The 12,520-nt window shown below is 33.3% G+C and overlaps 1 protein-coding gene across 1 annotated transcript; it reads left to right on the forward strand.

Annotated features, from left to right (window-relative positions):
- The first annotated feature begins 5,647 nt into the window (after window positions 1–5,647).
- LOC107902076 (adenylate-forming reductase 03009) lies at window positions 5,648–7,497 on the forward strand. The gene has a single exon (XM_016828345.2). The coding sequence runs from the start codon at window positions 5,736–5,738 to the stop codon at window positions 7,395–7,397; it is 1,662 nt and encodes a 553-aa protein (XP_016683834.1). The 5' UTR covers window positions 5,648–5,735; the 3' UTR covers window positions 7,398–7,497.
- Window positions 7,498–12,520: the final 5,023 nt, after the last annotated feature.

Below are 12,520 nucleotides of genomic sequence, written 5' to 3' on the forward strand. Positions count from 1 at the left end.
GGATTGAAGCAAGCTTCTCGAAGTTGGAATCTTCATTTTAATAATGAGATTAAAGAGTTTGGTTTTATTAGAAACAAAGATAAGCATTGTGTTTACAAGAAAATTAGTAGGGCTGTGTATTCTTGGAACTGTATGTAGATGACATACTTATCATAGGAAATGACATACCTACCCTACAGTCTATTAAGAGTTGGTTAAAAAGTTGTTTTTCTATGAAGGACTTAGGTGAGACTACAGACATATTAGGAGTCAAAATCTGTAGAGATAGATCAAGAAAAATCCTAGGTCTAAGCCAAAGTACATACATAGATAAAGTACTGAAAAGGTTTAGTATGGAATAATCTAATAGAGGATTCCTACCTATGAGACATGGTATTTCACTCTCGAAGGAAATGTTTCCTTAAACTTCATAAGAGAAAGAATTTATGAGTAAGATTCCATATGCTTCGACTATTAGATCTATCAAGAATGCCATGCTATATACTTTCCTAAATGTATCATATGCTTTAAGCATGACAAGTTGCTACCAAGTTGATCTCGGTGCAAGTCATTAGGTTGCAGTTAAAAATATCCTTGAGTACTTAAGATATACATTCCTTATATATGGAGGTGAGGAAGAGCTGAGTGTAAAAGGTTACACTGATGCTAGCTTTTAAACTAACAAGGATGATTTACAATCACAATTAGGTTTTGTGTTTTGCCTTAATAGTGGCACTATGAGCTGGAAAAGTTCAAAGCAAGATAGAATAGCTTATTCTATAACTGAGGCTAAGTACATTGAAGCTAGTGAGGCTACAAAATAGGTTGTTTCGATCAAGAAGTTCATATATGAACTAGGGGTTGTGCCTAGCATATCAGATGCTATAGAACTTCATCGTGACAATAATGGAGCTATTGCATAGGTAATGGAACCTAGATCTCACCAACGATCTAAACATATACTTAGACAGTTTCATCTCATTCGAGAAATCATTAATCGAGGAGATACGAAAATATGCGAAGTACCAACAGATGACAACATTATTGATCCACTGACGAAGCCTCTGACACAATAGAAGCATGATCGTCACACCAAGTCTCTTGGCATTAGATATATGATTGATTGGTCTTAGTGTTAGTGGGATATTGTTAGAGTATGCCTAAAGATTAATCATGAGATGATTGTAATCACATACTTGTTTTACCCTATTTGCTAATATAAGGCATTAGATATATGATTGATTGGTCTTAGTGTTAGTGGGATATTGTTAGAGTATGCCTAAAGACTAATCATGAGATTATTGTAATCACATACTCGTTTTACCCTGTTTGCGAATAAAGTCCTGAGAATAATATGATTATTCTTAAAAAGGTCATTAGTCGAGTATTATTGTGGAAATGGACAATGATATGCACTCAGACTAATGTGTAGTTCATTGATGACAAAGTGTTGTCATTGACATAGGTATGTCAAAATCAATACATGAGTATGTGTTAGAGCACAACATACTGGACAACATACTAGACTGACCTGCCATAAGTATGTTTCTTAAATTATTATGTAATAGTCACAAATATTACTCATAATGATAACTATGTATATTACCCTTAGACTTGATATCATCATTGTCTCAACATCATGAGTTGTATATTTTGATACAGTCAAACGTATACCATAACAGGTTGTGCTATAAAGACTGATTTTATATATATCATAATTCATGTAGTTGGATATGGTTGATCAAGATAGGATTTATCTCTCCTATATAAAGGGAGCAATATCTTAGGCCTCTTGATGGAGTGAGACCAAAAATGCATTGTCATGCTCGAATAAATTGATATGAGATTACACACTTATTTGTTTATTGTAGTCTCCTCAAAAAATCAAGAAACATGAGATTGGACTATACAAGTGTGACTATTTCATAACTTGTGTTCAATCTAGATATTAACGATAAAAGGATATAATACATGAAAAGATTATCACATAAAGGTTATGTCGAATCACGATTTCTTATAACTTGGGTACCAATGATGCATTGCTAGATACCACTCATTGCTTGTAATGATAGAAACGTTCTAGTATTACTACCAACATTACAAGAGTCTACAGGGTTACACTCTATAGTTGAAGCAAACAGAATCCAAAGACATTTGGTATTGTATTTAGCTATTACATGAATTAAATTAATTGTTGAATTAATTTAATTAGATGGTTAAATATTAAACACTTTATGTGTACAAACTTGTTGTACACAAATAGAGAACATAGGTAAAATTAATATATGAATTTTATTTATACAAAATATTAATTATATATTTTACTGAAATTATTAATATAAATAGTTATAATAATAATTTCGGTCAAAATATAAAAGGATATAAAAAGTGATATTCTTTTGGAAAGAATATAATCTTTTTCCTGACTTTCTATTTGTTTCCCTAATAATAAGGGAATAATCTCGTTTTTATTTTTAAGATATGATATCAAAGAAATAAAAAGAAAACAAATCCCTTAATGTGTTAGGGTTACCAAGAAAACACAAAAAAGGGGTATAGCAGCCATTCTTGAAAATTCTCTTTGAAATGTTCAAGAGAATTGTGTTGTTCATTCTTTGACTAGGTGGATTACGTAGAGGCCGGGAAATTTTTGTTATGGCTTGGAATCAACATCAAATCAGCAACATCCTTTCATTGTTTTTCAGTTAAGAAGGTATATATTCAACCTTATTTCAACCCGTTTCGTTCCTCGTATATAGATTCATGATTGAAGATCTCTGGAATAATTTTTCCGCTGTGCCACGAGGCATACCGATGATCCCAACAATATATGATTAAGTGTTGAGAAATAATAAATGGTAAGCAACTCGCCAAACAACTTGGTGACATAAGGGCTAACTACCAAGATTGTTGGACCATGTTCTTTTAATAGCTCGACAAGAATAAATTAAAATAATAAAATAGGAATAATAAAATAAAAATGAAAATACAAGTGTCTTTAATGTATAGATCTCTTATAATGGTGGTTTACCAATAAATTTTACACAACTGTCGGTAATGTTTTGATGCTGATATGTTAAGGCATAATGTTTTCATATAAAACCCGATTAGCTGCCTTAGTGAATCATTTTAATGTTGCTATTTACCACGTCGAGGAAATGAAATTTTCTTATATGTAAATTACACACTTTCCATATACAGTACGCGAGATTGTATGTTTGATACATGCATGTATAAGTTGTGTTCACATATCTCATGACAGCTAGCCATATACATATGGTACAACATGCAAGCCACGTACATATATATGTATTCATACCGCTTGCCGAAAATGTATGGCTTGTACAAAATATTTTGCCCTTTCATAAGGATGCAATTATCCATACGTGGCTCGCACAAAAGCAACATATAGCACAAGTTGTATGGTTCGTGTGTGTGGTCGGCTTGCGAACATGGCCTTCATATTTTTGTTTTGTAAGTGTGGGAAACGGTTGTGATTTTAAATCAGCAAACTATAAGATTCTAAAAATCTTGTAACCAGAGTAAACAGTTGTGATTGTAAATCAACGAATTGCAAGATTCTGAAAATCTTGTATGCGAAGTAAACGATTGTGATTGTAAATCAGTGAACCGCAAGATTCTAAAAATATTGTAAGCAAAGTAAACGTTTATGATCATAAATCAGTGAAACTTAAGTTTTCAGTTAGGGTGCTTACACATAATATTTCCTTAGATGGCGAGCATTCCAAGTGTGAGGCAATTTGTGTCCATCCATCTTTGCGATCTTGTTAGCTTCAAACCCTATTTTCTTCACTACCTTGTATGCTCTTCCAAGTTGGGGCTCAGCTATCCACTTTGGGACGCCGGTAGGATAGCTTCAATATTTTGCAGGACAAGATTGCCTACCTGGAACTGTTTTCTTTTTACCTTGGAGTTATAGTATGGTGCGACCTATTGGGCTTAGATACCTTTTTAACCTTGACGATCTCCATGGTTTCTTTAATAAGATCTAAATTTAGCATGATGGAAAAGTTGTTGTTGCGCATATATGGTGTTTTTTGAGGACATTTCCTGCTTTAAAATGCACACCTACTCTTGTAGGCTTATGAGCTACTATTAGGGAGTCTCCTGGTTAGATGGGTTGGAAATCTCTCGGTTTAACGAAAAATTGAGGTTGAAAGCACGGTGGAATTACTGTTGGTCTAAGTTGCCCAAGTTTTTGGGTCGATTCACAAACAAATTCGCGAAGGAGTCGAGTTCATCAGGACGATTACTAGCTTCTCCTCTCACATTCCAGTTTGGAAAAGGTGTGTTGGGGGATCTCCCATTTGGGTGAGCCATATCGATCTAAGTTTAATCTGAAAGCAAGAAGTCTTTCCATCATCACCGTACCAAATTGTTAAGGTTCTCTTTTTTCTCTCTCCCTTCTTAGGAGCATCCTTCTCATTTTTATAAGACACGGTTCCTTGATATGACATATTAGGGGACCGTAGGTGCCATGTGCAAGACACGTTCCGCCCTTAGGCTAGACATGTACCCTGAAACGTGTCTCCTCTCACGAGGTGGTGAGATGATCACACCTCGCATGGTGTTAGTGATAGGTGGTTTGTGACCTCGCGAGGTGGCGAGGCGCATTCTACAAAGTGGTGAAACGAATGTTTGCGAGGAAGACTCATGAGGAGGTGCGAAATGGGTCGGGTGAAGTGATCCCGCGAAGTGGTGAGACATTTTGGGAGGCCCTGGCTACTAATTAAATGGATTGGGCCTTTCGTTTCATGTGACTGCGACTGAGTCAGATTTCGAGTTTCTGAAATACCCTGTAACAATTTTAAAATGAATAAATATAAACTTAATTACTTGAATTACCAAATTGAGATAAGTGGACAAGAATTACATATAACTTGAATATGAAACTATACTAATCCATAAAACTTCAGCAATAAACTTAAATAATTCAATCTCAAAAAATTGAAATGTTAAAACTTAGCACAAAATTATTCCAAATCAAGAAATATTCAAAATTTTAAAATATGAATTTTCCAAACCTGAAACTTGTGCTAAGGCTTTGTTAAATTTTCGTATGGGGGATAAGATGAAGTTACATATGAGTTTTTGTGAGAGTTTTCGTGATAACCATGTAGAGAATTTTGTACCCCTTTTAAGAGAAGTTTATGAGAGTTAGGGTTTTGTTTTCGAGATTTAGGTTTGTACGTTTAGTATATTTAAATTTATTTTCTCCATATTGTACTCTCACTTGTTTACTCATTTAGTGAAAAACCGAAGTATACTTTGCCTGTAATTTTTATCCTCTTCGAAGGAATTTTTCACGCAAAATTTATGTTTTCAATCTTCTGTATTTTTCTCTTTGGTTGTTTATATTGATCTATCCCAACTGCTTGCATGTTGTTGTCCGGTTCAGAAAGAAATTAATAAGATTATTATAAGTTAAAAAGTTAGGCTCTGACCAATGCTAGTCTCGGTGAAGTTATAGGCATGACTTTGATAAATACGCCTTTCCCCCACATAATCTTGGTTACCTGCGTCACAAACAATTTAGCTTCATCCAAATTAACGCCATTAGCCTCTTTGACAAATTCAAACCTAAAATCATCACTCTTTAAGTTGGGAGTTGGGACCCTTTGCAAGGCCTATAAATAACCCTTAATTTGCATGAAGAGCACACCACCAACGCAGTTTCACTAGTCTTCTTCAGCTCTCTTTGATTCCCATTCTTTTGCAACAAAAAGTGAGAAAAAATGCAGACTCCAGTGAGGTTTTCGAGCTGCAGAGGTGTGGCTTTCGAGATCAAACCTCATGCAGACCCATTTGCGGTTGCTAATCTAACTCAAAATGATCCTCATGACAGCAGCAAAAAATCTTGGTTTCCTTGGTACCTAGGGAGCTCATCTAAGGTGTTTCCTAATTCTTCTTCCATGCAAAGGTCTGTGAGCCGAGCGAGCAGTCACTTCTGTGACCTTGATCTCGATGAAGATGACGAAGATGAAAATGAAGATGATATCATATTTGAAAGTTTAGAAGAGGGACAGGACGAGGAGAAAGATGATAAGCCAGTTTTACCATCCGCAAGCAAACGTGAGCAAATCCCAAAGCCAGCTCGCAAGCAAGAATCAAGATTATCAGTCATTTTGCTTGACCAAGGGTTGTTCACTGTATACAAAAGACTCTTTGTGGTCTGCTTCACCCTCAACATCATTGGCTTGGTGCTTGCTGCCGCTGGACACTTTCCATACGCGAGAAATAGAGCTGCCCTTTTCTCCATTGCCAACATTCTTGCTTTGACACTCTGCAGAAGCGAGGCTTTCCTGCGAGTAGTCTTTTGGCTTGCTGTCAAAGTGCTGGGAAAGTCTTGGGTACCTCTTCCAATCAAGACTGCTACCACTTCCCTCCTCCAAAGCCTTGGTGGGATACACAGTAGCTGCGGCATTTCTTCTGTTGCATGGCTCATATATGCCTTAATTCTTACACTCAAAGATAGAGAGAACACTTCCCCTGAGATCATCGGCGTCTCCTCTACAATTCTTTCCCTCCTCTTCCTCACATGTTTGGCTGCATTCCCCCTAGTCCGCCATCTCCATCACAACGTCTTCGAAAGAATTCATAGATTCGCTGGATGGACTGCTCTTGCTCTTCTTTGGGCCTTTATCGTCCTTACAATCTCCTATGATCCAGTAACGAAATCCTACTCAAAAGAACTTGGTTCAAGATTGGTCCAACGACAAGAGTTCTGGTTCACAATAGCCATCACCATCCTAATTATCACCCCATGGTTGACAGTCAGACGTGTGCCTGTCAACATCTCAGCTCCTTCAGGCCATGCATCCATTATCAAGTTCGAAGGCGGAATAAAATCCGGCATATTAGGCAGAATCAGTCCTTCCCCGTTATTGGAATGGCATGCTTTCGGCATCATTTCCGATGGAAAAACTGAGCACATGATGCTTGCTGGTGCAGTTGGGGATTTCACCAAATCCTTGGTCTCGAACCCACCAACCCATTTGTGGGTTCGAACAGTGCACTTCGCCGGCTTGCCTTACCTAGTCAACATGTATAACAGGGTTTTGGTTGTGGCAACAGGTTCGGGGATCTGCGTGTTTTTGTCGTTCCTGTTGCAGCCATGCTCGGCTGACGTATGCGTGCTTTGGGTGGCCAAAGGCATTGCACAAAACTTCGGCAAAGAAATAAAAGAAATGATGAACGACCACCCTAAAGAGAAGGTGATTGTCCACGACACTGCCGTTTTAGGCCGTCCGAACGTGTCGCAGATGAGTGTGGACACTGCTAAGAGATGGCGAGCTGAAGTGGTCATTGTAACAAGCAATCCAGAAGGAAGCAGAGATGTTGTCAACGCTTGCAAGGCTGCCGGTATTCCAGCGTTCGGTCCCATTTGGGACTCATAAATTCCACGTACAACCCATCGCTATGCACAGTCATTTATGTTTATCTCTTTGGTTTCTGTACCTTTTCCTTTGATTAATTCCAACCATATTAATTAGGATAGTTTATTCTGAACGTATGATAAATTAATACCCTTGTCATTGTTAATTTATTTCAAGATTAATGTTTGCAATATATGCTTGAAGAGCAATAAGTTATAAGTTCCTTAAACTATTATTTTGGGTGCAGCAGTTAAGTTCCCTAAATCACCCTTCAGTTTATCACCAAAGCTACCAATTTTATACTGGGACCAAATAATAATTTTATACCAGTCTGATCGTAAAAAGAAACTAAAATCAATGATATGAAATTAGTCAGAACAAAATACAAGCATGACATAAATTACAATAAGTTTACTGTTAAATAAAGGATACCGAATCCTCCAATGGTGGTTGGTGTGATGGAAATTGAAGTATGATAGATATATAAAAAAAAATGTCATTATGACGAGATAATAAAGGTGATTTACTTATTCTAACACTGAAAATATGGTCGGTTTGGCTTCTTAGGTTTCATATACTTGTATTATTATGGGTTTATTTGTAGTCAGAATAAGCAACTACAGTGAAATTGAGTATCATAGCAAATTTAAGTATTTATATTAGATTATGGTGGGTGAAGAAAGCGTAAAATTATATTTATAAAAATTTGATTCAAATAGTAAAATTAATGATTTGGAAATTATTTAGCATTTCATTAATTTAATTTAATTAATTATACAATTTTATTTTTTATTTTATTTAATAATTTAGCGTTTAATAAATAAAATAATTAACCGTTTACCTTAATTAAATAAAAAATGTATAATTAATTTAATTTAATTAATTATACATTTTTATTTAATTAAGGTAAACGGTTAATTATTTTATTTATTTTATAATATATTTTTATTTTATGTAATATAAAATAATTAAAATATTTGATAATCATATATTACTTATTTACAAATCTTAATAGCTTAAATTATAATTAAGCGTAATTAAAGATGAATACAAACATATACTTCAATATTTATCGCATTTTATCTATTTAGTTTTTTATCTTTAATATAACAAAAAATAGTGTAAACTATCATGGAAGTATAGTTGAAGATGAATATAAGGTCTACATTAGAATTTATCAAACTTTATACTTTCAAATTATATATATATGTAATATTTATAATTTATTTATAATATTTTATATATACATATATAAGAATGAGTTTGAAAAAAATTGAATTCGCAAGAATATTTTTTATTGTTCGTTATATTATTAAGTTAACATTGAAAAGTAAATTTTTATTTTAGATTTTAAGATTATTTTTTTAATAATTATTATTTTATTTTTCTTTAAACTCAATTTGGTAAACATATTTTGTTAGGAATTAATTAGAATTAAATTTATCTTTATTTCGTTGGATAAATAGTATATTTTAACTTTAAGAATTTGAATAGAATTATAACTTCTTCTTTTTTTGCTAAATTCTCACACGATATAAGCTTGAAAAACTGACGCATGAAAAGAGGTTAGTCTTTCTTCTTCTTTTAATAAAAAAATGGCATATTTAATTAAGTTTTATATAGACAATGAATAGTTGCACATAGACCTATCATGGGTCGAGCTACCTGGCCCGGCCCAAAGGTTCGCCTGAAATGTAAGAAGGTTTGGGCAAAAATATAGGCCTGAAAAATGGGCTTGGACAAAAAATAAGGCCCATTTAAAAAACAGTCCGGGCCTTGTGTAAGGCATTTTTGGCCCGAGCCCGGGCCGCCCGAATTCACTAAATGACAAAAAAAAATTTGTTTTTCTTAATGTTATTTTCTGATTATTTTCTCCCTATTTTACTACCATTTTAATATTATGTTGCTACTATTTTGTTGTCATTGTTTGTATATTGTATAAAACTTATTTTATTGTTAATTTTGTTATTATTTTAAAGACATTTGTTATTTTTGTTATTATTTTAGAGGCATTTGCTTGTTAAGTTGCATTTATATTAGTGTTATTTAAGTCTACATATTTTTTAAAATTTATTTTCAATTTGTTGGGCAATATTTATTTTGATGTTTTTAGTATTTTTGATATGTTATATATATTTAAAAATTATATAAAAAATTAATACGGGCGGGCAGGCTTTGGCCCGGGTTTTATCATTTTTATCCAGGCCGAGTTTGAGCAAAATTTTAGACCCATTTTTCAGGCCGGGCCCAGGCTTAATAAATGGATCTGAATTTTTAGTTCAGCTCTGCCCAGCCCGGCCCATGAACACCTCTAATTGCACATTAAGAGTACATACTGACATAAAGTGTGTTTTTTATAATACTTTTCCATAAAAAATTATGTTTTTACATATTTGAAACTTTTGAAGAAAGTTGTGTTATTTGAACATTTTTTTAATCATTCAACATATTTATTTAGACGTAACATTTGTTAAAAATAATTTATTTATAATAATTATCGGATAAACCACATCAACTATCTCTTAACTTTAATTAAAATTATATTTCTGTTACCAAACTTTAAAAACTTTTAAAATGGTCACTAACGTTTTCGGATTGTTACAAAACAATCACCCAGCCGTTATGTGCTTTTATTAGAGTAATGTGAGTTTGATGTGGCATGTTAATTTACCACATAGTTTCCATATGGATTGCCACTGAACGCCCTTTCTTTCTTTTCTTCATTTTTCTTTGAAATGATTGTATATAAATCAATACAGAGATTGATCGGACGAAAATGTACCATATTTGTAGGCTTTGGCTTTTTCAAAATGAGAATAATACACACAGAGTTAATCCCATCAACCGACAAAGTCCCAGTAAGAATGCAAAGGCAAAACTGACCAACATCTTCCCTTACAATGTGCCAAAACTGTTGATAAGACAGTGTTGGAAAACCATCAATCCTAGAAAATTTTGTTGGACTCATTGTCATTAAAGCTTGAACTACTTTCTCCATCGTGAAAGGTGCATCTAACACCACATTAATAGCTTCAGAAATACATTGCTCAACCCCCAATAAAAGGTAGGATTGATCCGATGTCCGTTGACTAGTAAGCAATCCTAATCATGTCATCATGTCATCAACTATTATATCGTTGGGACGCAAAATTATGAAAAAATACAGTGTTTCTATCCCCCTATTTAAACCAGTTTACTCTTGCTCTTTGTTCCCAATAGAACTCCTCCTTATATATCTGGAACGATAGAAATGTGTAAGTGTACACAACTAAGTAATAAAGTGACAAGTATTGTCAAGTTATCGTACCCACAGGGACTGTGCAAGCGAATATTTATGAAATGTAAAATTTAACAATTTGGTGGAGGAAAAATATGTTGATTTGACGTGGTGAAATAAAAACTAAAAAATTAACTAAGTAATAACTAAGAAAATAAAAAGTAAAATTCCAATGCACGATTTCTAAAAATGAGTTTAATCAATATGACATAAATGTGTTAGATCAATTTTATTATTTAACTTAGAATAATTAAAGTTGTGTTCATGTTGTTACGAATAATTTCACAGCAACTCGGTAAATTGCTAACTAATGCACATACTCACCTATTAAAAACCCATTAATCTCTTGAACATATTTCTATGTCAATATAAACAATTAATCAAATTTTAATAAGCAAGTATAAGATTAAGTGAGGTAACAATATATTGCTATATTGAAACAATTTAATCACAATAATCTTACAAGTTATGCAAGGCTAATGTACTGTTTAATACCATTGCTAATTTAACATTCAACTACCTTAGAAGATTAAACATGCATAAATTAAATAGTGTCAATGGAACAACAATGGGTCAGTGTACACAATCGTTAACAAGTAACAAAGTGACAAGTAAATGTCGAGTTATCGAACCCACAGGGACTGTGAATGAAAAATATTTATGAAATGTAAATCAAAAACTTTGGTGATTGAAAATATTTTGATTTTTAGGAAGTGATTTAAAAACTAAAACTTAACTAAGTAATTAACTAAGGAAAAAGTAAAAATTTCAATGCACAGTTTCAATAAAATGGGTTTAAATCAAGATGAAATAAATGTGTTGGATCAATCACATACTTTAACTTAGAATTACTAAAATCATGCTCATGTTGTTACGAATAATTTCATTGCAACTCGATAACTTGCTAACTAGTGCACATACATAATTATTAAATTAACCAATCTCTTCAACATTTTCCAATGTAAATTTAAACGATTAATCAATCTTCATAAGCACATATAAGTTTAAGTGAAGTAACAACATATACGTATATTGAAACAATTTAATCACAATAAACTTGCAAGTTATGCAAGGCTACTGTATTGTTTAATATCGTCGCTAATTTAACCTTCAACTACCTTAGCAGATTAAATATGCATCAATTAAGTATTGCTTCCATTAATTACAATTTCATTTCGTTTAAATAATTAATTCAATTGTTACAATGCAAGCATAACATAAACATGATTTTACTTAATTGAACAACTTACCAAGGCCTATAACAACACAAATATGATTTCAGCAATTTAAGCGAACAGAATGCAATTAATCCAACTCCAATTTAATTTAAGTCATTTTAATTAAACCAAGTATAACAACATAATAAATATTCATCATCATGCTCATAACAAAAATAAGAAAATCTAAAAGAAGGGAACTAGAAAGTAATCCTGGTGTTTCTCCTTAGCCAGACTAATATGCTCCTCTTCTTATTTGCTTGTTCGGTCGATCCAAGGTATGTATGAACACTTGAATGTTGCTAATCAAAGGTGGATGGCGACTCTTTTCCAAGAGGGGAAATCGGCAAGGAAATGGATAGGGGAAATGGGAAAACAAAGGAAGAAGAAATGTGTCGAAAATGAAGGTGTGTAGAATGAGTTAACAAATAGGGGCATTTATAGGTGTGAATGGCTGCTAAAAATAGAAAATAATTAGCAACCATACACTCATCCTTTCCCGGCCACAAAAGGAGCAAGTTTTGAATAATTCAAACTTTGTTATATGTAACTTGGGGCAAATATTCAAAGGCACGAAAAGTAGAGAGGTTTGAATGGAGTTTAAAAAGACTTTGAGGGTTGTTTAGCAAGCATAAAAATAAAAAAAAAAT

The sequence above is a fragment of the Gossypium hirsutum genome, chromosome D06, assembly GCF_007990345.1.
Source record: "Gossypium hirsutum isolate 1008001.06 chromosome D06, Gossypium_hirsutum_v2.1, whole genome shotgun sequence".
Taxonomy (NCBI): Eukaryota; Viridiplantae; Streptophyta; class Magnoliopsida; order Malvales; family Malvaceae; genus Gossypium; species Gossypium hirsutum.

What these genes read in the sequence shown, in the direction of transcription:
- LOC107902076 (XM_016828345.2), top strand. Translation starts at nt 5,736, where the DNA reads ATGCAGACTCCAGTGAGGTTTTCGAGCTGCAGAGGTGTGGCTTTCGAG.